The 25,177-nt window shown below is 48.3% G+C and overlaps 1 protein-coding gene across 1 annotated transcript; it reads right to left on the bottom strand.

Annotated features, from left to right (window-relative positions):
- Positions 1 to 410: 410 nt before the first annotated feature.
- LAG3 (lymphocyte activating 3) lies at positions 411 to 24,565 on the bottom strand. The gene is made up of 8 exons (XM_083145643.1): positions 24,489 to 24,565; positions 22,655 to 22,784; positions 18,891 to 19,108; positions 12,322 to 12,567; positions 9,252 to 9,506; positions 7,470 to 7,721; positions 5,880 to 5,995; positions 411 to 3,027 (listed from the first exon to the last, which is right to left on the bottom strand). The coding sequence occupies exons 1-8, from the start codon at positions 24,535 to 24,537 to the stop codon at positions 2,944 to 2,946; spliced, it is 1,350 nt and encodes a 449-aa protein (XP_083001769.1). The 5' UTR covers positions 24,538 to 24,565; the 3' UTR covers positions 411 to 2,943.
- Positions 24,566 to 25,177: the final 612 nt, after the last annotated feature.

Below are 25,177 nucleotides of genomic sequence, written 5' to 3'. Positions count from 1 at the left end.
GAGACCAAGCCTCGCCCCCCATACCAATCAAACGCCACGATTCCCAGATCTCCTGAGAGGGGGTGGGGCTAAAATGACATGAAATTTGGCACGATTTGTGCCATTTTAGCCCGCCCCCTCTCCAAAGATCCAAGAATTGCGTCATTTACCTTAGCCGGAAGGGGCAAGTGGCAAGTGGCGACTCCTGGTAACATGCTGAAGACTTGGCTACCTTGGTGGGGGTCCAGTAGGACCACCTGATTTTTGGGAGTTTAGATGTTGTCGATTTTTCAGAAACAGAAAAAAAGTTACCACTTGAAGCGGAAACAAAACAAATAATGTTTATTAAATTTATTAAATAAATTATTTGACTTTTTTGCAAAGTTAGAATTTAACTTTAAATATCTTATTAAACTTATATACGTATAAAATGTCATTGTGGTACAATTCCTAAACATTTCCAGGTGCGGACTGTTTTATTAGGAAATCATCCAGAAAGTCAAAGAAGCTGCTGCTCAGTATTTATGTCACCCAGAAGGATATAACTTGGATGCGGTCGGCTTCCCGAAAGTCCCAATCCCGACCGGCAGATTACCAGCAGTGGGATCCCGACAGGTGAAAATGCTGACAACTTCTGGCGCTAAATACAAGGGTTAGAGTTAGGCCGCAGCAATGCCAGCTATACCATGTGGCAGCTGTACACAGCTACCTGGGGTTCAGGAGCTGCGTGGGGGCTACACAGTCTGACTATCACAAAATTAGGCCGTGGGAGGGGAGGTTTAGGGTAAGGCTGCAGGTGGTGGGGGGGGGGGGTTAAGCTGTAGGAGGGGAGCTTAGGGTTAGGCTGATGGAGGGGGGGTTAGGGTTAGGCTGCAGGTGGGGGGGTTAGGCGGCAGGAGGAGAGGTTAGGCTGTGGGAGTGGAGGTTATGATTAGGCTGTAGGAGAGGAGGTTAGGGTTAGGCTGCAGGAGGAGAGGTTAGGCTGTGGGAGGGGAGGTTAGGGTTAGGCTGCGGGAGGGAGGTTAGGGTTAGGCTGTAGGAGGAGAGGTTAGGGTTAGGCTGCGGGAGGGGAGGGTTAGGGTTAGGCTGTAGGAGGGGAGGTTAGGGCTAGGCTGCGGGAGGGAGGTTAGGGTTAGGCTGTGGGAGGGGAGGTTATAGTTAGGCTGATGGAGGGGAGGTTAGGGTTAGGCTGATGGAGGGGAGGTTAGGGTTAGGCTGCGGGAGGGAGGTTAGGGTTAGGATGTAGGAGGGGAGGTTAGGGTTAGGCTGCAGGAGGGAAGTTAGGGTTAGGCTGTGGGAGGGGAGGTTAGGGTTAGGCTGATGGAGAGGAGGTTAGGGTTAGGCTGCGGGAGCGGAGGTTAGGGTTAGGCTGCGGGAGGGAGGTTAGGGTTAGGCTGCGGGAGGGGAGGTTAGTGTTAGGCTGCGGGAGGGGGGGTTAGGCTGGGGGAGGGGAGGGTTAGGCTGCAGGAGGGAGGTTAGGGTTAGGCTGCGGGAGGGGAGGGTTAGGCTGATGGAGGGGAGGTTAGGGTTAGGCTGCGGGAGGGAGGTTAGGGTTAGGCTGTAGGAGGGGAGGTTAGGGTTAGGCTGTGTGAGGGGAGGTTAGGGTTAGGCTGCAGGGGGGAAGTTAGGATTAGGTTGTAGGAGGGGAGGTTAGGGTTAGGCTGCGGGAAGGGAGGTTAGGGTTAGGCTGCGGGAGGGGAGGTTAGGGTTAGGCTACAGGAAGGGAGGTTAGGGTTAGGCTGCGGCAGGGGAGGTTAAAGGTTGGCTGCCGAAGGGAGCAGTAAGGGTTAGGCTGGGGGAGAGAAGGTTAGGTAGGGCTAGGATGTAGTAGGAGAGGTTAGGGTTAGGCTGCAGGAGGGGAGGTTAGGTTTAGGCTGCGGGAGGGGAGGGTTAGGCTGCGGGAGGGAGGTTAGAGTTAGGCTGCGGGAGGGGAGGTTAGGGTTAGGCTGCAGGGGGGAAGTTAGGATTAGGCTGTAGGAGGGGAGGTTAGGATTAGGCTACAGGGAGGGAGGTTAGGGTTAGGCTGCGGGAGGGGAGGTTAGGGTTAGGCTGCAGGAGGGGAGGTTAGGTTTAGGCTGCGGGAGGGGAGGGTTAGGCTGCGGGAGGGAGGTTAGGGTTAGGCTGCGGGAGGGGAGGTTAGGGTTAGGCTGCAGGGGGGAAGTTAGGATTAGGCTGTAGGAGGGAGGTTAGGGTTAGGCTGCGGGAGAGGAGGTTAGGGTTAGGCTGCAGGAGGGGAGGTTAGGTTTAGGCTGCGGGAGGGGAGGGTTAGGCTGCGGGAGGGAGGTTAGGGTTAGGCTGCGGGAGGGGAGGTTAGGGTTAGGCTGCAGGGGGGAAGTTAGGATTAGGCTGTAGGAGGGGAGGTTAGGGTTAGGCTACAGGGAGGGAGGTTAGGGTTAGGCTGCAGGAGGGGAGGTTAGGGTTAGGCTGCGGAGGGGAGGTTAGGGTTAGGCTGCGGCAGGGGAGGTTAAAGGTTGGCTGCCGAAGGGAGCAGTAAGGGTTAGGCTGGGGGAGAGAAGGTTAGGTAGGGTTAGCTGTAAAATACTTAAAGATCGCCAGCATTTTCACCATCAGGATCCTATTGGATCGTTCTAATGGTCCGGGTTTTGTACCCAGTCCATGCAATCAGTCACTGAGAGGAGCAGTGCTACGTGAAGCAATACGGAGGGGTACACAACGGCACTGAGAATAATCTCAGGAATAATCATATTTTCAATATTATAGGTAACATCATCTCAGTGGATATCTAGAAATCACAAAATAAGGACAGAAAAAAACAGCAAAATATAGAAAACATCTGCCACAACTTGTTCCTGAAACTAGTCAGGGGGGGCGGGAATATACAACGCACCCAAATACATTGCAATACCACAACATTGTCTTCACAGGATTTGGTCATCCACGGCATGGTGTGACATTCAGCATGGCGATGACATCAGAGTGGGCACTGCAATGTCATCCATTACATCATTCACACTCCAAGATCTTCTTTGGGGGAGAGGCTGGGGGTCTCTCCATGGATGTCAGAGCGGTCAGATGAGACAGGCGCCTCTGGAATAAAAGAGTGAAGTGAGAGGCGCAATAAGAGGAACACAACAGGAAGAGATGTGGTGGCTGAAGTGGAGCGAGAGACAGAGACAGGTGCAGGAAGAGATGAAGTCACAGAGACAAACGGTTACAGCAGAGAGAACATCAGACGTGAGCATATGAGAGAAAGAGACAGGGAAGGCAGCAAAGGCAAAGAGACATCACAGAGGAGAGAGATTACACTGAGAGGAAGAGACAGAGATAAAGGCGGAAACAAAGGGAGAGACAGAGAGAAAGAGACAGTTATAAACCACCAGCCAATCAGCTCCTGCCTGACATTTTTCAAACATAGTCAGTGACATGGCAGGAAGGAGCTGATTGGCTGGTAGTTTATCACTCTCCATTTTATCACTTTTGCAGCTCAGAATAAACCAGGGTTGCCTACCCTCCCGGATTGGCTGGGAGGGTCCCGGAAATTGGGTCGGCCTCCCGGCCCCCCGGAAAGGTGGGCAATCCTCCCGGATTCTGCCTCACCCTCTGGATCTCCCCTGCACTGCCTGCAGCTGCCCCGCCGCATCGTTGTATTACCGCGATTCGCGGCTATTCGCCGGGAGGGGGCGGGGATAAATATGCAACTAGCGTCATTTAGCCCCACACCGCGAGGCCCTGCAAATCGGGGGGTGGCGGGGGGATTTCCAGTGCTGGGGGAGGGGCTTGATGACGTCTACATCAGGCCCCCACCCCCACGCGTGATGCTGACAGACTCCTCTCTGGGCTTCCCCTGGAGAGGAGAATTTAAAAGTAGGCAAGTATGGAATAAACCCACGCAAGCATGGGAAAAATATATACAAACTCCGCACAGTTACGGCCATGGTGGGAATTGAACCCATGACCCCAGTGCTGTGAGGCAGCAATGCTAACCATTACACCGTCCATGCCGCCCAATGATGATTTTGAGTTGGGAGCAAAAGTAAAACAAAAACAGGTAACTGGACCTGGGCAGAACCACGTGACACTGCAGAAGGGGGGCTTATGTAACATTTCCAGAGACAGAGGTTCCAAACTCAGTTCTAAATTGCAGTGTAAACACAAAGTTGGCCAGCATGTGTGGGCTACATAAAAGAGCAGCCAATATTTACCCTGCATGCAAAAAAAGTATCATCCCCCCCACCCCCTTCCAGTGCAATATGGTTTGTCCAGGTGCAAAGTTACTTACTTTTTACGTTTTGATGCCAACTCACAAGAATAAACCACAATCGGGTTTATTTACTAAGATGAGAGTTTTATTGAATATGGAAAATTGCTATAGGCAACCAATCAGATTCTGGGCCAGGTGCACTAAGCTTCAAAAGTGATAAAATGGAGGGTAAACAACCCTCCAATCAGCTCCTGTCTGACATTTCCAAACACAGTCTGTGACATGACAGGTAGGAGCTGATTGGCTGGCTGTTTATCACTCTCCATTTTGTCACTTTTTGCAGCTTAGTGCATCTGGCCCTCTATTATCTTCAAGAAGGTCCTAAATAAGAAGGTGCTAAACTCCCATCTTGGTAAATAAACCCTCAGACCATAAAGGCCCCTATACACTAGTATAGTGAGCCTCCGAGTGACAAAATTCGGATCCGATTTGAGGTGCACGGGATGTCGCATCAGATCGGAATCGTAAGTAAATGACATCCGTTACGACCCTTTTCCAACGATTAATTGGGTTTTAAGCTTCTTCGAAACATACTGTATATAGGAATGAAGAGGAGACAGAAATAAGATGGAGAAAGTCCTCTGTGGGTGGAGTAGGTGAGGTCCAGAGGTGCTGACGGCTCTGCGGGGCCCAAGTACTGAGAGGGGGTGTGGCCAGTAGTGGAGGTGTGGCCAGCCCCTGCTGCTTGCAAATTAAAAATATACAATATCTGTGCTGAGCCGGGGAGAGGGCTGCTACAGCAGCTGTCATCCCTCTCATCTTGCCAGATGCGCAGCTGTCAGCGGTGAGAAGGGGGAGGGCAGTGGGACCCTCCAATGGGCTCAGGTAAAGAATACCTGCTCCCCCCTTCTTAGCGCCACTGGGTGAGGCATTTTGGGAGTAAAGAAACAAATCAAATATAACAGAATTCTGATTTAAGAAAGAATAGACGCAGACAGGCAAGGGACAGGTATCCATATAACAGCTAGAAAGAGAGGTACAGATGGAATATTAAACATCTCACTAACATTTCTCATTTAAATTGACTTCAGTCAATTTCTATAAAGAGCTTTTCAAGAAAAGATGAAAGGGAGAAGGATTCTCATCAGCACTTTGTCTCGGGGCCTTATTCTGCACGGATCGCATGTGAGAAACTGCTTATCATATGAGATCCATAGCAATGCAAATGCAGGAGGAGCTCAGGCTGCCTGTCGGAGGGTGCTCAAAGTGGGAACATAAAAGGGGGTATGGAAATTTGCCCCTGCTTCTATCCTACCTCCCTATCTCACCTCTCTTGTGCATCTTCCTACCCCTACAAACACCACATGTGCAGGCAGAGACAGGTGCAGTGCAGAAGTTCCCAGCTGGCAGGCACAGTTTAGAACATCCTGGGCCGGTTGCCAGTCAAAAGAAGTTAGCATTTTTTGAATCTGGTGCCGATTGCGCACCAATCATCAATCGTGGACAGCCAGCCAAAGAAAAGCTGCCGCGTACCGTGCCCGCAGCGTGGTGAGCACAGCGAGCCCACAAGGGGCTTAGTTGAGCTCACCATGCTGTCTGGGACCGGCCAGTCCGGATCCCGACGGCGGGATAATGACTGTCGGGATCTCGACTGTCGGACCCCTATACCACACCCGAACAGAACCACCTTAATCAAATACAGAGGACACCAGTGGATGGAGATAGAAGAAAAACCTACCTGTCGGTTTCGGAAAGATACAACAGCAATAGCAGCTAGGCCGAGAACCAGCAGGAGAGAGAGCGGGAGGATGTACCGCCATGATGAGAGCAATGGTGCACTCGCAGTTTGAGCAGCTGGAAGGGAAACGGTGCGACAATTAGTGGAAGGACATAAAACAATAAGTGATGATTTAACAATAAAGAATGATGGTGGGAAGAGCAGATGATAAAAGACGAAGCAGATGGAAGAGGATAAAATGATGGTATGGGGCGGATTTCTCGGTAGGCACGTGAGGCACCATAAGATAATATGGTGGAAAGGGGGAAATATATATTAAACAGAGGGGCAGATGTACTAAGCCTTCTAGAGAGATAAAGTAAAGAGAGATTAACTTCCAACCAATCAGCTCTTGTTGTTTTTTCAAAAACAGCCTCTAACATGACAGTTAGGAGCTGATTGGCTGGTGCGATATGACTCTCCACTTTATTACTTTTCAAGGCATAGTACCTCTTCTCAGTAGGGGCAATAAAGTGAAATTAAGATGTACAAAGTCAAGCAGAAAGTGTGTAAAATAAGACAGGGGAAAGCAAATAAAAGAGAGGTGGAGTAATCAAGAAAGGAGCAGGAAGAAGGTGGAGTGGTGGTGGTACCAAGTAAGTGACAAAGGGTGGGTGGAGTGGAAGAGGTTCCGAGTTAGAGACAGGAAGAGGGTGGAGTGTTTGAGGTTCTGAGTAAGGAAAAGGAAGAGGACAGAGTGGTGGAGGTTCCGAGTAAGAGACAGGAAGAGGATAGAGTGGTGGAGGTTCCGAGTAAGTAACAGGAAGAGGACAGAGTGGTGGCGGTTCCGAGTAAGAAACAGGATGAGGATAGAGTGGTGGAAGTTCTTAGTATGGGATAGGCAGAGGGTGGAGTGGTGGAAGTTCTTAGTAAGGAACAGGCAGAGGGTGGAGTGGTGGAAGTTCTTAGTAAGGGACAGGAAGAGGGTGGAATGTTCAAGGTTCTGAGTAAGGATCAGGATGAGGATAGGGTGGTGGGGGTTCTGAGAAAGGAACAAGGAGAGGACAGAGTGGTGGAGATTCCGAGTAAGGAACAGGGAGAGGGTGGAGTGGTGTTAGTTCTGAGTATGGGACATAAGATGGTGGAGTGGTGGTGGTACAGTACCAAGTAAAGAACATGAAGAGGGTGGAGTGGTTGAGGTACAGTACTAAGGTAGGTGCAAGAAGAGGGTTGAGAGGTGGATGTACAGCATCACGTAAGGGGCAGGAAGAGGTTGGAGAGGTAGATGTGCCAAGTAAGGGGCAGGAAGAGGGTGGAGAGGTGGAAGTGCCAAGGGGCAGGAGGAGTGTGGAGAGGTGGAAGTGCCAAGTAATAGGCAGGAAGAGGGTTGGGAGGTAGATGTGCCAAGTGAGGGGCAGGAATAGGGGGGAGAAGTGGAAGTGTCAAGTAAGGGATAGGAAGAGGGTGATGAGGTGGAGGTAACAAGAAGGGGACAGGAAATTGTACCTAGGCAGGTTTGTCTATTTACTTTGAATAAATTATTTAATATAATCTGCTTAAATGACCTTTAACTTTTGCTCAATGGGTTATCACGCCTATTTGATTGGTTACCATGAACATAGATCCAGTGTTCAACTTTTCCCAGAGTCCCATCCTTCCCATAAACTGAGCAGATCCAAGTTCCAGAGTCCTCTGCATGCACAATGGGCAGGTCCAGTACTGCCCCGCTTCGCACTTTATGTCGTCTTGTGAGATTAGATGGTCCCGTCCATTCAAACTGGTCTTCTCCAGATAATCCACTGATGTTACACACCAACTGGTGGGAGGAACCCACTCTGGCAAATGTAGGGCCTGGAGGAAACACTGAAGACAAAAGAAAAAAGTATCTATAAGAGGCTTGCAGCTGGGGAGGTACACTGGTCATAAGTAGGAAAAACTCATCTATTTCTAGACGTTGCAGACCTGTTCAATAGCGTGGCAAACTAAAACTCAAGTTGTGGTTCTGATGAAACTACTCACTATCCCCTACACAACATTGTAACAGGTGTGTCAGTCCACACCAGAGAACGTGTCAGGGAGTCAGTCCACACCAGAGACCGTGTCAGGGAGACAGTCCACACCGGAGAACGTGTCGGGGAGACAGTCCACACCGGAGAACGTGTCGGGGAGACAGTCCACACCGGAGAACGTGTGAGGGAGACAGTCCACACTGGAGAACGTGTCAGGAAGTCAGTCCACACCAGAAAACGTGTCAGGGAGTCAGTCCACACCAGAGACCGTGTCAGGGAGACAGTCCACCCCGGAGAACGTGTCAGGGAATCAGTCCACACCGGAGAACGTGTCGGGGAGACAGTCCACACCGGAGAACGTGTCGGGGAGACAGTCCACACCGGAGAACGTGTGAGGGAGACAGTACACACCGGAGACCGTGTCAGGGAGACAGTCCACCCCGGAGAACGTGTCAGGGAATCAGTCCACACCGGAGAACGTGTCGGGGAGACAGTCCACACCGGAGAACGTGTCGGGGAGACAGTCCACACCGGAGAACGTGTGAGGGAGACAGTACACACCGGAGAACGTGTCAGGAAGTCAGTCCACACCAGAGAACGTGTCAGGGAGACAGTCCACACCAAAGAAAGTGTCAACTTTTTTAGGTGAACTGGAATGTGATCTTTTAAAATAAAGGTTTTTTGTTTTTTAGGGTGTCAAAAAAATCAGATTTTTTATTCTGTGAAGGGCCATGCTATTTTTATTCATGTGCTTGCTGCACATGAATGTATATTGAATTTTTTTTTATTTATTTTTTTTAAACAATTTTATTTTTTATTTTTTTACAATTTTTTTTTTACACTTTCGCCAGCAGGGGGCCTGGAGCCGGGAGCCGCTCATTAATATTCATATATTCACTGCACTCTGGTCCCGATCATTACATATGCAGGATCGGGACCAGTGACTGCAGCTGCTCCTTATCCCCTTGGTACCATGCGATGGGATGTGAACGAAATCCCAAACACAGCTTTTCCAGGTAAATAAAATGAAATGCATTGTCAGTGAGTTAGGGATCACCCTGCATCCTGTAGGTCTGAACCCTGACCACCCGTCCTGTTCACCCTGACTGCACCACCTTAGCCAGCCTCTAGGTGTGGTCACACACGGCTTTTGTTCTCTGAGCCCCACACCGAATCCATGTGTCAGTAGTGTCATTTCCCTTCATACTCTCACAATTGATTATTCCAGAATGACAGACGTCACAGAGCACAGATTTTAATGTACATTTTATAGGGCAGCTTAAGAAAATTAAATAAAATTATTGTGGCTGCTGTAGGTTACTGTATGATGACGTCCCATTATCTGTGGACAGTATACTCTAAAATGATAAATGAACCCACTGACCTTGGATGATCCTCAGCTTGATGTGTCTTGTCATCTGTTGTCCTCTATAAGTAATGTCACATCTGTAAGTCCCAGCATCCTCTGGTCTCACGTGGTTCAGAAGAAGCACTTGTTTGTCATTACCAATGGGGCCTGTAGTTCTGCTCCAGCGAACTCTCAGCGGCCACTCCATGGGAAGCTCAGTGATGTTACACGGGAGCGCCGCAGAGGAGCCAGCGGCGGTGTAGACAGAAAGTGAGGATGGACCAGAGATTCCTGGTGGAAGCACACAGCAACAAACAGGTTACTAATCAAGGCTGTGTGGTTATGGGTTTTGATATTTAACCCTTTGAGTCAACATTTCTGTGAGAGATGTTCAAAATATCCACTAAAAAAGCCAGCGTCACTCACATTTGTTATATAAATTCAAATAAAAAATGTTGTGTAAAAAAGGTAACATTACAGGTGATGAATAAAAAAAGGTTTCATTTTCATGCCTATTTTGACAAATTTCCTTGGCACTCAAAAGGTTAAGAGAAGCAAGACTGAATCTTATGGGGCATGTTTAGCAAAATAATTTTGTTGGAAATCCCAGCAAGTGATATTGATATTTTCCATATTTTACTCATTTATTATTGGTGCAATATGCGGCGGTGATACTTTTTTTTTAATGAGCCCAAATTAATGATATTGGTAAATATTTAGCTATAGGGTAAGTGTATAAGATGGAAAGGTCATACATTGAAGAGATACACTGGTTATGGCCATCTTACTTTATAGGCCAACTGGGCAGCAGCCCAGGGCCCCCACTATTCTAGGGGCTTCCGGCAGGGGTGGGTGGTGGTTACACAATTCAAGTGGCAAAGCGGCAATCTCTGCTCCCAACCAGAAGCCAGACAGTGAGCGGGAGCTATTAACCATTCACTGCATGAAAGCATGTGGAGACAACGGGAAGCCAGGATCGGCATTTTATGGTTTCGTCCAAAATTGGTTCCAGTGAATGAGTGTATAAGAGCCCCATTGTTTCGACGGGGCATACATTGATAGTATTGCATAGAATTAGGAGAGAACTGTCCAAGGCTGTTCGACACTAGTAATAGATTTAATTGTGGATTTTATCCAGAAGGGCTCAATGTATGGAGAGAACCACCAAATGTCAGATGATGGCTTCATGGTCAAGTGGAGAGACGTGGGTACTAAATCCGAGTGAAAGTAGAAAGAAAGAAGTAATAATGCCACTGTATAGGTCATTGGTACAACCTCATCTAGAGTACTGTGTTCAGTTCTGGAGGCCATATCTCCAGAAGGATATAAATACATTAGAGACTGTACAAAGAAGGTCAACTAAAATGGTGCATGGCCTACATCACAAAACGTACCAGGAAAGACTAAAAGATCTTAATATGTATACTTTAGAGCAGAGAAGGGAAAGGGGGGACATGATAGAAACTTTCAAATATATCAAGGGTTTTAACAAGGTACAGGTGGGAGACATTCTTCACAGGAAGAGGAGCAGCAGAACACGAGGACATGCACTGACACTAGATGGAGGAAGGTACAGATGGGAGACATTCTTCACAGGAAGAGGAGCAGCAGAACACGAGGACATGCACTGAAACTAGAGGGAGGAAGATTCAGGGGAAATTTGAGGAAGAATTACTTCACAGAAAGAGTAGTGGATAAGTGGAATAGCCTACCATCAGAGGTGGTAGAGGCAAATACAGTAGAACAATTTAAACATGCTTGGGATTGGCATATTGATATCCTTACAAAAAATAAGGATCAAATATGGTTTGAGGTAACATGTTTAAAAAGGGGCAGACTAGATGGGCCAAGTGGTTCTTATCTGCCATCAAATTCTATGTTTCTATGTTTCTATAAAAGTAGACTTTGTAAGGCTTTACGTGTTTAGAGGTAGAGCTCTTGCCAACTTTCAGTATTATTTCAGACCACTCCCCAGGAATTTAGTATGGAAATCCCATGTGCATAGTCAAGCGGATGGTTGGCAGTAGTTGGGCGGCTTGGGGGCGAGCACCATAGAAGACTGGATGGGAAAGTAGACAGATAAAGTGGGAAATTTACTAAAGGAAATTTGTAAAAAATAGGTGTATTTGTATCCAGAAATACACATATTTTTGACATTTACTATCCCGAAAATACTGCAATTCGTATTCGTATTGATAGCACATGAATACGAATACGAATTGCTGTATTTTCGGGATAGTAAATGTCAAAAATGAGTGTATTTCTGGATACAAATACACCTATTCTTTTACAAATTTCCTTTAGTAAATGTCCCCCAAAGTATCAGCCTCAATAGCTGTCCATATACCTTGCTCAGAGGTGGGTCGGTGGGGGTTGTCATTGTATAGATGGGGCAATGAGATCAGAAACTCCAACCCCACCCAAGGTGTGGTGCTCCTGAAGTAGGCACATTCTGACTCTAGGTTATTTTTACCTGCCCAGTCGATGAGATCACCTTGTAGGATTTAGGTGTCTTTGTAGGAATATTTATTGAGAGTGTCTGCCATGGATAAAGAAGACGGGATAGAACGGCCAAACCACGGTATAAATTGTCTGTTCCAAGAGGAGAGATCTGATCTGTCTGAGGGGAGCAGATGATTGACGTTTACAGAGTCCTGAATATGATCTCGGAAGTTTGTGAGACCGCCATCAGAATGGGTAGGAAGTTGGAAGAAAGGTGAGATCTGCAAGAGGGATATTGAAATCTAACATTTCGGATTTCTTGCCATTGACTTTGTAGTTAGAGAACGGACCATAACAGTCTATTCTTGAAAGCGAACTGCATTGATTAGTCAAGGTCAGAATGATATCATCAGTATACATATAATACCAGAGATACCTGACATGTTCTCTCAGCCAACGGTTCCATCAACAAAGCAGATAGGAGTGGGGATAGTGGACAGTTTTGATTTGTGTCGTCTCTAATGGTGAAAGGGTCTGATAATAGACCATTTACTAGTACAGAGGCAGTGGGGCTATGATATAACGAGGATATTCCTTTAAACAAAATGATTGTGATCATTGAGGTTCAACCCCCAAGTCATCTAGGAATTGCAGAGGTACTCACCGAGTACCCTGAGCCTCAGACTGGATCTCACCCCGTTCTCCTCACAGCTCCATTCGCCCTGATCATCCTGAGTAAGACTGAGGATGGACAGACCGGCCCCGGACACCAAAACTCTGTTGGATGACTGGACGAGGATTCCACGGTGAAACCAGCGGATAGATGGAGAGGTTCGTTCTGGATCCACAATAGAGCATTTCAAGTTTACGGAACTCCTCTCAGGAAGAGTACCACGAGGAGTCTGTGTGACTGAAGAAGAAAGTGGTGTAAGCATCATAAAAATTATGGTTTCATCCTTAGGTACTGTTAATAGCAGTGGCAAATCCAGAGGTGGGGCTGCAGCGCAGTCCAAGATTCAAAATAAAGGAGCTGCACCAACTGCAACCCTAAACTGCCAAACATTGCCAGCCAGTGCGGCTCCACCTTTTGAATATTGGTTTACACTCTTGCCCCACCTCTAGATGCACCACTGGTTGCTGGTGTTTCCACGGCAATTCACCCCCGTGAGTCATCTAAGAATTGCAGGGCTGTACGCCTAAGTAATATTGCACTTTTGACAATGGAGTTGTACCATATGTTGCAGCTATATTCTGTCCTGTCCAGGCCTGTCTGAGCTGTGCAATGTTTATGTAATGGGTATTAAATGGGCATTAGGTCCCTGTGCCTGTGGACGTCATCTATACTGATCTGGCCCTCTTTGTACCTAAAAATACAATTCTCAGCAATTTTGTATACTGTATTCTTGTTTTTATATTCTGTCATCATATACAACAGTGCTGTACAATCAAATATGTTTATTAACCCTTTGCAGTCCAAGATTTTTTATTTTTTTGCAATTCAAACAGTCTGGTTTAAATGTTTAAATTAATTGTAATTTTATTAAAAAACATTTTATTCAAAAATGTTCTACATTGAATGTTGCACGATGTTAATGTTCTTATTTTAAAGTGGCTCACCACTGGATCTGCTACTAGCGCTAGGGCTGTTGAGCCCGACTAGACGTTGGACCTGAAAGGGTTAAGCCACAAGAACGGGGAGCTGGTGGAGCTTTTCCTCTAAGTTCCCTATTGCGGCCCATATAAACACAAACACCAGGTCACTGTTAGTCACAAGCCACTTGGACGGCAGTATGTCCTTGGGATATAATAGAATATGACATTATTTGGAGGAAAACACTGGTAGTATGGACTCTTGTCTCCAGAACACTATGGGCCTCATCCTCAGTCAGATGCAGTCACATCTCTTGGCTATGTGGGGTAAAAGCTTTTACTGGTGTTGATGGCATTTTAGTGCCAAGATCCGCTGGGATCGTATAGATGCAAATGGCTCCATCTAGGACTTATGATCTCTTTAGGCATCTGGAATTGCATCCGCATTTTGTACAAATCAGAACCAGACCCTATGCACAGATAACCTATCTAAAACATTGGGGCAGATATTTAATATATCTGCCCCAATATTTAATATATCTGCCCCTGGTGAAGTGATAAAGCGGTGATAACGCAGCAGCCAATCAGCACATAGCAGTTATTTTTTAAACCAAGCCTGCAACAGTTAGGAGGTGTTTGGTCGCTGGGTTATCACCTTTGACTTTATCACTTCCCCAGGCTTAATACATCTGTCGCATAAAAATGTGCAAGCCCGATATGTGCGGGAAAGATCATCTGCAAATCTGATTAGCGATCTGTATATTATAGTGGTATTATAGTACATTAATCAGTGCTATTTACTAACGTATTAGTAGAAAAAGCAAAGCCTTAAATTCCACCTAAGCTGGCATTTAAGTCACTTATAAAATAAATAAATATTATTACATGAGGCGGTTTTGTGCCGTCACCCGCCTCCTGCGCTCTTCTGTAACGCTCGCTGGCATTCTCCCACTCCCCCTCTTTCTATACTTTCTGTCTATTTGTTCCCCTGGCCGCCCTTTGTCTCCTCATAACAGTGATTATTTTTGTTTTACATAAGGGAAAGTGTGATACACAGATGTGGGACCCCCGTACTGTTCATTTGACTTTCTCGGTTATGCTGCATCATTTGGTTTCCTGAATCCCCCCCGCCCCCCTGTCTGTGAGTCACCGGAGACCCCACTAGAGACGCTTGATGATAACAGGATGTGTACAGTCGGTGTGGAAGAACCCTCACTACACTATCTGTAGCAATCTATCTGCCAGCGAGTTCTGCTCATGCCCACATTGCTGCTGCTATTGTTAGGATTCCTTTGTAGAGGACCAACATATTCCATAGTGATGTACAGTGGGATTTATAGCTATGAGGGTGAGTCACCATTTCCATATTCCCCAAATCTCTGTCTGCCCATGCACTCACCCCGTCTATGACTGGTTACATCCTACATGCTGTTCTAATACTGAAGCAGGCAGAATAACAGTGCACGTGTACATTACCATAATCTATGTCTACTGGGTATTATAGTGGGTAATATGTGGACAGTTAAAGCTTTGTCCTCATTGACCAAACTGAATGGCTGTAAAACAATATTGAAGAGCCAAGTCAAAGTCTATTTTTTAACCCCAATGAGATACTATGGATAGCAAGATGGTGTGTGTAAATATAGATCCATGATGCGATCAGTACAGATCCGCAACTCTCTGTGCGATCAGTACAGATACCCAACCCAACCAACCATGTGATCAGTAGATATCCAACCGGTACTTGCGATGAGTACAATTACCAAACTGACCAGATCACCAGTACAAAGTCCCACTGACCATGTGATCAGTACAGATACCTGACCCAATTGACCATGTGATCGGCCTAGAGTCCCACTGACCATGTGATCGATATAGAGTCCCACTGACCATGTGATCAGTAAATATACCCACCTGGACGTGTGCCATAAGTAGAGATAACCTACTGGATGTGCATACAGTTGAGATACCCAACTGGATGTGCGATAAGTCAAGATACTCAACTGGACATGCGATGAGCAGAGATACCCAGGATGTGCAATCTGTAGAGATACCCAACTGGGTGACCGATCAATGGAGATACCTAACTGGGTGACCGAGCAATAGAGATACCCAACTGGTTGACTGATCAATAGAGATACCCCATTAAACATGCGAGCAGTAGAGATAACCAAGAAGAGATATAAGTAGATTATAAGTAGAGATACCCAACTGGATGTGCACTCGGTAGAGATACCCAACAAGACATGCAATCAGTAAAGATACCCAACTGGACATGCTATAAGTAGAGATACCCAACTGGATGTGCGATCAATAGATATACTCAACTGGATGCGCTATAGTAGAGATACCAAACTGGTCAATCCTTCCATTGATAAAATAAATGTTCAAATGTCCATTTGATGAGCCGTTGCGGTATCCTTCCAACCAAGCAACCAACCAGCTAATCATTATTCACAACAGCCAACCAAATAAATCTATTAGGTGTAGAGTCCAGCTGCTCAGCATTGACATAAAGCATAGAGATATACCAACCATCAGATGGGATGTAGGCAAGTCCTACAATTAGATCAATAAAATCTTATGTGACAAAACAATGGCCTTTACTGTCATTGTTTTAATCAAGAGCAAATAAACCAGCATCAGGGAGCCATGTGTGACAAAGAAATGCAAAGTTGTGACTCACATATGACTAAAAAGTGAATTTAAACCAGGTGCTGCTAATCAGGTGTGCACATTACAGAACTTATACAGATAACTTATTGGAATTTAACACGACAGTCTCGTAAGACCAAAGCAAAAAATATTGTAATTAATCCTCGGGGGTTTCATTCAGGCTAAACTGGCATGAATCTGAATCTGCGGGAGAGGTGTGAGAGAAATACTGGCTCCTTCACCATCAGTCACATATATGTGCCAGGGATGCCAGCGAATATGGGGAGAAGAGGGTGTAGATGAGTAGGGGGCATAGTTAGTTTCCATAAGAAAGTGATTGTTTGTTTTCAAGATGGCTTTTAGCAGTAGTGGGGAGGTAGGTTATTTCAATTGCTGGGCCAAGTTGGCACAAGCAGAGATGAGGATGTGGCCTAGAACATATTTCTTCTCAGGGGGTAGATATTGCGTGGGTAGATATGAAGCAGCGCAAGAGCAGGGTCTGGCGTGATATCTGTCTTGAGAACTGCAGAGATAAGAGTGAAGAACGCGGACCAGTATTTCAAGATATATTCGGATGTGGGGATGGAGAATTGTTGTTGTAGGGAGGAAAAGGGGAGTAGGGAGTGTCTATTTAGGATGTCTCTAAGGAAGGAGATGCCTAGGGTTTTCCAAATAGTCAGGTTGAGATTTGGGATTAGTCTCGCCACAGTGGTGATGGATATGTTGGATAGTGTACATGCAGGAGTGGGCAAGATGGTTAACAATTGACCCCATGCCTTTGTGGTTGGTAGCAGAGTCAAATAGTTTGGTCTGAAGGGTCTAGGGATTCTAAGCAGGTCAGCAAGGGGGATAGAGGCTTGTTCAATATCAACCCATCCTATAGCTAAGTTAGGGTCAGTGTAGAATTTGGGAGGGGCTAAAAGGCAGGCGCTATGGTAGTGATATAGACCTGGAAGGTCTAATCCACCGAATGCCCTAGGTAGAGTCATTTTGGAGCGAGCTAGCGTGGGAGGTTTGGACGACCAAATGTATTTGGTTAGTATGGAAGTACAAAGCCTTAGGGCATTTTTGGGGAAGGTATATATATATATATTTTTTTACACGTTGCCACATAGATAAAACTTCTACAATAATCCGAGAGGCATTTGGTGTTGTCCTGAATCTGGAACCGGTTAGAAGGTCATCTCGAAGTTGAATGATTTCAGGTTGTTTTGCAGATACTTAACCTTGGTGGTTTTACCATGATCTATTTTTACTGGGTATTATAGTGGGCAATGGGGGTTATTCTGGTTCATTCGCAAGTTGACCAAAGACCAAATCCCACCAGCCATTGCCAGGTCCCGCCCCCTTCGCAGCGTGTGTTCTCACACTGGCTGCAGATGCTATACTATGGTGGGATCTTACCAAAGTTGGGGAATTAAAGGTAGACCCTTACAAGCTCTTCTGATGAGGATATACACATTGGACTGTGGGGTCTTTATGTTGACAAATCAATCTGAAATATAAAATCTCTCTTCTGGAACCACATTAAAAACGCTGTGGCCCATTTATCACTGAGAATTAGGTAGTTATAACTAGTTGTGTATGAGAACCGGTGCTCCAACCAATCAGCTACTAGCTGAGGCATGCAAAGCATAACCCCCAATCAGCAGCCACCTGGCCCCACAATGGGACCAGGGACTTATCCCATGTGTTATTGCCCGATTGCGGGTGTATTTTTGGCTGCTGATTGGATACCGTGATAATGACCAGCCATTTTTATCAGCTGAAATGGCATTGGGGCCAATAGCGGCTTTTAGTACAGTCTGACTGTAGATGCGTCTGATGCGTCTTGGTATTTGTAGTACTAAGGTTGTGACCAGTGGCATAAATATAAAATTTGCTTCCCCCTGCCAACTTTGTTTATGGTGACACCCCCCCCCCCCCCCCCCCAAAAAAAAAAAAGAAAATGTCCAGGTACCATACACTCCAAACCTGCTCCCCACGCACTCCAAAAGCAGCTACCTATGCAAGGTGGGGGGGTCAGAGAAGCGACACAGAAAATGGCAGACAGGAGGGGACATAGGAGCCCTGTAACAATGATGGGGTCACTATCACTGATGCCGAGCCATGCATGGTGGATTGGGGCCACAGATGCCGGGCTGTGAGGGGACAGATGTCGGGTGGGGTGCTGGAGCAGCCAGACATCGGCGGGAGTGTGGGAGAGCAAGGGGGGATGGGGGCCACAAATGCCGGCTGCATGGGTTGGAGTGCGGGAGAGGGAGACACTTGTTGATGGGGCAGACAGGCTTTACAGAGCTTCTCACCTGTCTCCTTCATCCCTCCACACGCCTGATGCCGGGATCCCGCCTCCTTCTGCTCCATAACCTGCTTACCCAGCCATTCACTGTCATGCATGGTAGGCTGCTGTGTGATACATGATTGGACAGCTGAGCCGTCGCTCAGCTGTCCTGTTTTTCTATACAGTCGGCGTCTATCAATCCCGGGAGCAGGGAGCTGGGGGTGGGGAGCGCTGCACTGACTGCACTGTGACCCCTCCCTGCACAGCAGACAGCAACTTGGCGGCGCTCCCCGCAGACCCCGGCGGTGCTGGCTCCCCAAAGCCACCGAGGGGTATGCGGCAGTACTGCCCCTAGCTCCCCCATGTCACGGCACTGGCGGCAAGCAATGTTAATAATTGACAGTGTCCTGGGCGGGTGCCTGCGCCCACACAGCCCCCGATGCCTCTCACTCCCCCAAGCATCGGTGAGGGCTGCCTTACACTAGATTCGCCACTGGTTGTGACGTCACTTCCGGTCACACGGCTGGCCGGGCAGTCAGTGTTAGCTTGAATAAAGACGCACCTGTTTGAAGCTGCCCAGTTGTCCGTGAGTTCATTTGATTCGCACACATCTACACTGACTAAATAAAATGCCCACATAACTCATCTATATGTATATACAGTATTATATATATAGTAATATATGTCTTAGAGGTTGAGGTACATACGTTTTATGGTTCGCAGTATTACTGAGCATTTCTTTTGTCTGTCCCCATATTTTGCCTTCCCACGGTATATCCCAGCATCCTCCTCGCGCACACCTGTCAGGTACACTGAGAAAATGCCCTGGTCCATCTCAGACAGATGGATATCGACACGTGGTATCATTTTTTGAGCTTTGAAAGGAAGTCCACTACTCTCGAGCACTAAGACCACCGTCCTCTTCCTAAGATGAGAGAGAGTGAGAGATATAATGGGAGTGGGAGTAGATGCCACAAGTCATTATTGAAGGCTATATACTGTATAAGAATATATAAGAATGTGAAGAGTTGTTAAGAGACATCTATTATTTGGATAAGGAGGAAAACAAGCGCAGGACAGAACAATACAATAGGACCTTATGCTGAGACTGGGTAACAGGGAAAGGGAGGACAGAGTGGGGGCAGAAAGAGGTAGGGTGGGGACAATGGAGAGCTGGAGGCAGTGTGGGGGGAGAAAGAGGTAGGGTGGGGATGATGGAGAGCAGGAGACAGAGTGGGGGAGAAAGAGGTAGGGTGGGGACGATGGAGAGCTGGAGGCAGAGTGGGGGGAGAAGGAGGTAGGGTGGGGACGATGAAGAGCTGGAGGCAGATTGGGGGGAGAAGGAGGTAGGGTGGGGAGGATGGAGAGCTGGAGGCAGAGTGGGGGGAGAAGGAGGTAGGGTGGGGAAAATGGGAAAGAGGTAGGGTGGGGACGATGGAGAGCTGGAGGCAGAGTTGGGGGAGAAGGAGGTAGGGTGGGGATGATGAAGAGCTGGAGGCAGAGTGGGGGGAGAAAATGGTAGGGTGGGGATGAGGGAGAGCTGGAGGCAGAGTGGGGGGAGAAGGAGGTAGGGTGGGGATGATGAAGAGCTGGAGGCAGAGTGGGGGTAGAAGCAGGTAGGGTGGGGACGATGGAGAGCAAAAGATAGAGTGAGAAGGACAGAGCAAGAGGACGAGTGGGGGGAGAAAGAGGTAGGGAAGGGACGATGGAGACCTGGAGGCAGAGTGGGGGGAGAAAGAGATAGGGTGGGGATGATGGAGAGCTGGAGGCAGAGTGGGGAGAGAAGAAGGTAAGGAGGGGACGATGGAGAGCTAGAGGCAAAGTGGGGGGAGATGGAGGTAGGGTGGGGAGGATGGAGAGCTGGAGGCAGAGTGGGGGGAGAAGGTGGTAGGGTAGGGGATGATGGAGAGCTGGAGGCAGAGTGGGGGGAGAAGGAGGTAGGGTGGGGGTCAAGGGAGACCTGAAGGCAGAGTGGGGGGAGAAGGAGGTAGAGTGGGGATGATGGAGAGCTGGAGGCAGAGTGGAGGGAGAAGGAGGTAGGGTGGGGGTCGATGAAGACCTGAAGGCAGAGTGGGGGGAGGAGGTAGGGTGGGGATGATGGAGAGCTGGAGGCAGAGTGGGGGGAGAAGAAGGTAGGGTGGGGATGATGGAGAGCTGGAGGCAGAGTGGGGGGAGAAGGAGGTAGGGTGGGGATTATGGAGAGCTGGAGGCAGAGTGGGGGGAGAAGGAGGTAGGGTGGGGATGATGGAGAGATGGAGGTAGAGTGGGAGGGAGAAGGAGGTAGGGTGGGGATGATGGAGAGCTGGAGGCAGAGTGGGGGGAGAAGGAGGTAGGGTGGGGATGATGGAGAGCTAGAGGCAGAGTGGGGGGAGAAGGAGGTAGGGTGGGGATGATGGAGAGCTGAAGGCAGAGTGGGGGGAGAAGGTGGTAGGGTGGGGAGGATGAGAGCAGGATGTAGAATGAGGGTAGAAGGCGGTATGGAGAGGACGATGGAGAACTGGAGGCAAAGTGGCAGAGGAGGTAGGGTGGAGAGGATGGATAGCTGGAGGCAGAGTGGGGGGGAGGAGGTAGGGTGGAGAGGATGGAGAGCGGGAGGCAGAGTGAGGGAGAAGGAGGTAGGGTGGAGAGAATGGAGAGCAGGAGGCAGAGTGGGGGAAGGACAGAGCACAAGGCAGAGGAAAGAAGGGGGTAGGGTGGTGAAGATGAGGAGCAGGAGGCCGAGTGTGGGGGGCAGGATGGGGAAGATGGAGCACAGGAGTTAGAGTGGGGAGAACATCAATTTCTATCTGAGTTAGGATGGCCATATGAAGGAGACAGTTATCAATGAAGCGAGAATGGTCAGCTAGAGGAGGAGTAAGGATGAACAGCTGGAGTTGGAGTGAGAGTGGAGAGCTTGTGGTGTAGTGAGGATGGATCGCTGGAGATGGAGTGACGGTGGAGAGCTTAAGGTGTAGCAAGGATGGATAGCTGAAGTTGGAGGGAGGGTTAACATTTTGAGGTACAGTGAGGGTGGAGAGTTGGAGGTACAGTGAGGGTGGAGAGCTGGAGGTGTAGTGAGAGTGGACAAAGATGGAGTGGGGTTGGAGAGCTGGAGGTGTAGTGAGGATGGATAGCTGGAGTTGGAGTGAGGGTGGACATCTGGAGGTACAGTGAGCGTGGAGAGATGGAGGTGTAGTGAGGATGGATAGCTGGAGGTACAGTGAGGGTGGACATCTGGAGGTACAGTGAGAGTGGAGAGATGGAGGTGTAGTGAGGATGGATAGCTGGAGGTACAGTGAGGGTGGACATCTGGAGGTACAGTGAGAGTGGAGAGATGGAGGTGTAGTGAGGATGGATAGCTGGAGGTACAGTGAGGGTGGACATCTGGAGGTACAGTGAGAGTGGAGAGATGAAGGTGTAGTGAGGATGGATAGCTGGAGGCACAGTGAGGGTGGAGAGATGGAGGTACAGTGAGAGTGGAGAGCTGGATGTGTATCGAGGATGGATAGCTGGAGTTGGAGTGAGGGTGGACATCTGGAGGTACAGTGAGAGTGGAGAGATGGAGGTGTAGTGAGGATGGATAGCTGGAGGTACAGTGAGGGTGGAGAGATGAAGGTACAGTGAGAGTGGAGAGCTGGATGTGTATCAAGGAAGGATAGCTGGAGTTGGAGTGAGGGTGGACATCTGGAGGTACAGTGATGGTAGAGAGTTGGAGGTGTAGTGAGGATGGATAGCTGGAGGTACAGTGAGGGTAGAGAGATGGATGTGTATCGAGGATGGATAGCTGGAGTTGGAGTGAGGGTGGACATCTGGAGGTACAGTGAGAGTGGAGAGATGGAGGTGTAGTGAGGATGGATAGCTGGAGGTACAGTGAGGGTGGACATCTGGAGGTACAGTGAGAGTGGAGAGATGGAGGTGTAGTGAGGATGGATAGCTGGAGGTACAGTGAGGGTGGACATCTGGAGGTACAGTGAGAGTGGAGAGATGGAGGTGTAGTGAGGATGGATAGCTGGAGGTACAGTGAGGGTGGACATCTGGAGGTACAGTGAGAGTGGAGAGATGGAGGTGTAGTGAGGATGGATAGCTGGAGGTACAGTGAGGGTGGAGAGATGGAGGTACAGTGAGAGTGGAGAGCTGGATGTGTATCGAGGGTGGATAGCTGAAGTTGGAGTGAGGGTGGACATCTGGAGGTACAGTGATGGTGGAGAGCTGGAGGTGTAGTGAGGATGGATAGCTGGAGGTACAGTGAGGGTGGAGAGCTGGAGGTGGTATAAGAATCTAGGAACATATTATAAAAGAGGGAAATAAATCTACCACAAAAGACATAATGCAATAAATAGATTAAAGTAAAAAGGTAAACAAATAGGAGGCAATATAGTATAACACTAGTATTAAGTCTTAAGGAGATCTATTGAAAATATCCAGATCAACTCGTACATATATGAGATATACAGTATGTGTCAGTAAGAGCAGGAGAGTGCCCAGTATTTACCCGTCCTTCTGCCAGTGCACAGACCCTGCCGGGTAATTAGACCGACGTCCAGTGTCCAGCATATCCTTGGTCATGTTACATGGAAGTGTTACCCGGCCACCCACCAAACCGGTAACACGCACAGCACAGACTGTAGGAGAAATAGTGATTGCATGAGATCATTCCACGCGTGTTCCTACATTTACATGGTACATAGCTCACACACGCAGACAAACCTGTGCACAACATGCAGCCGACATACTCAGATCAGGGAGATATATCCACCTGATACTAGCGATCATCACTGCAGACATCTAGACCATGTCGACCTAAGCCATGTCGTCCTTGACCCATGTTGACCTAGAACCATGTCGGCATTGACCCATGTCGACCTATCTCCATGGCAACCTAATGGTGTCGACCCAATGCTTGTCGACCATCATGCTGTAGACCAAATGACCGTATCCCGAAATTAAATAGGATGAGAGATTCAGAAAGTGAGAGATTTGGTAAGAAATCTCCAGGTTTTTTAAAGCGCCAATCATTTACACAGCAACACCAGTGTGATTTTGCAGTGTAAATGATTGCCGCTTTAAAAAACCTGGAGATTTCTTTTCAAATCTCTCACTCTCTGACTCTCTCATCCTATTACATTTCACCCGTTATTTCTGATGAACCAAGTCTGACAGACAAGAGAGTGCTGTGACAATGGGGGCTAGCTGTGTGCTAATAGGGCTGAGACACCAGAGGTGACAATAACATTCTTCATGGATAAATGTAGCCTCTACAATATACTGAGACGGAAACCTGACATTAAATGTATTTATGTGATATAATTCTACATACAGTATGACAAGATATTATATGTGTGTGTGCGTGCATGTGTGTGTCAGTGACGTGCGGACAGGTAGGTGGGCAGGCAGAGCATTACTGTGCAGTGCACACTGTCAGCACTAGATATGTACTACTGTGCACACTGTCAGCACTAGACACACATCACTGTGCACACTGTCAGCACTAGATATGTACAACTGTGCACACTGCCAGCACTAGACACACATCACTGTGCACACTGTCAGCACTGGACATATAATACTGTGCACACTGTCAGCACTGGACACACATCACTGTGCACACTGTCAGCACTGGACACATATCACTGTGCACACTGTCAGCACTGGACACAGCACTGTGCACACTGTCAGCACTGGACACAAAATACTGTGCACACTGTCAGCACTGGACACAAAATCACTGTGCACACTGTCAGCACTGGGCATGGCACTGTGCACACTGTCAGCACTGGACACATAATACTGTGCAAACTGTCAGCACTGGACACATAATACTGTGCACACTGTCAGCACTGGACACAAAATCACTGTGCACACTGTCAGCACTGGACACAAAATCACTGTGCACACTGTCAGCACTGGGCAAAGCACTGTGCACACTGTCAGCACTGGACACATAATACTGTGCACACTGTCAGCACTGGACACACATCACTGTGCACACTGTCAGCACTGGACACATAATACTGTGCACACTGTCAGCACTGGACACATCATTGTGCACACTGTCAGCACTGGACACATAATACTGTGCACACCGTCAGCACTGGACACATCACTGTGCACACTGTCAGCACTGGACACATCACTGTGCACACTGTCAGCACTGGACACATAATACTGTGCACACTGTCAGCACTGGACACATCACTGTGCACACTGTCAGCACTGGACACATCACTGTGCACACTGTCAGCACTGGTCACACATCACTGTGCACACTGTCAGCACTGGACACACAGCACTGTGCACACTGTCAGCACTGGACACCCCTCTCTTACCTGTGCCTAAGGTGTGGAGCAGTAAGAGGCAGATATTTGTCACATACATGTCTGTACATCAGATGCTGCCAGTGCCATCTCCCCTCACAGTCACACATATATATAAGTGTGTCACACGTCATATGCAGATGAATGTGCTGACTTTCTTCCCGCCTGCGAGTGCGCTCAGCTGAGAAGTGACACTCTCTGTGAGACCGCTCAGCACTGGAAACTGTCTCTGACTGTCTCTGCGAGTGGAAAATGTGAAGCTGCTGTTTACTAGAGAAAGAGGAGCAATGATCACATCTAACAGGCACCATCTCTATCATAGCCATCCTGGAACTACAAGTCCCAGCATGTCCTGTCAGCCAAAACTGAGCATGCCAGCTTTCTGACTTCGCAACTGACCCCCCAAAAGCATGGCCCTGAGACTGGTTGACTGCAAAGCTCGCAGCTTACTGAGTCCCAGAGTGCCCACCCCACCGAACTGGGAGCTTCTGGCCAAAAACAGGGAGGGTGGCTGACATCCCCGGCACACCTACTCCCAACCGCAATACCATGGAAACGCCAAGATTCTTCATGGGGACGTCCATGAAACGCTTGGAGTTCCCATGGGCGTCACCCAACTCCGTCGCCCCACGCCCCCGGGCCCGCATCACTCCGTGCGCACTGATTGGCGAGTCCATTCGCCCAAGGACCCCGCACATGCA

Source organism: Crinia signifera, chromosome 6 (genome assembly GCF_055691185.1).
Source record: "Crinia signifera chromosome 6, ASM5569118v1, whole genome shotgun sequence".
Classification (NCBI taxonomy): Eukaryota; Metazoa; Chordata; class Amphibia; order Anura; family Myobatrachidae; genus Crinia; species Crinia signifera.
The sequence above is the reverse complement of the archived record's forward strand: the minus strand, read 5'-3'. Positions and strand labels throughout refer to the sequence as shown.

Bases quoted from the DNA above. Each gene is read 5' to 3' on its own strand.
- LAG3 (XM_083145643.1), bottom strand. From the start codon at position 24,537: ATGTATGTGACAAATATCTGCCTCTTACTGCTCCACACCTTAGGCACA. The intron at 12,568-18,890 runs GTATGTACCTCA...TTTCTTCTTCAG, and splicing joins AATACTGCGAACCATAAAAC to TCACACAGACTCCTCGTGGT. The intron at 5,996-7,469 runs GTAACCAATCAA...TTTCCCTTCCAG, and splicing joins ACACTGGATCTATGTTCATG to CTGCTCAAACTGCGAGTGCA.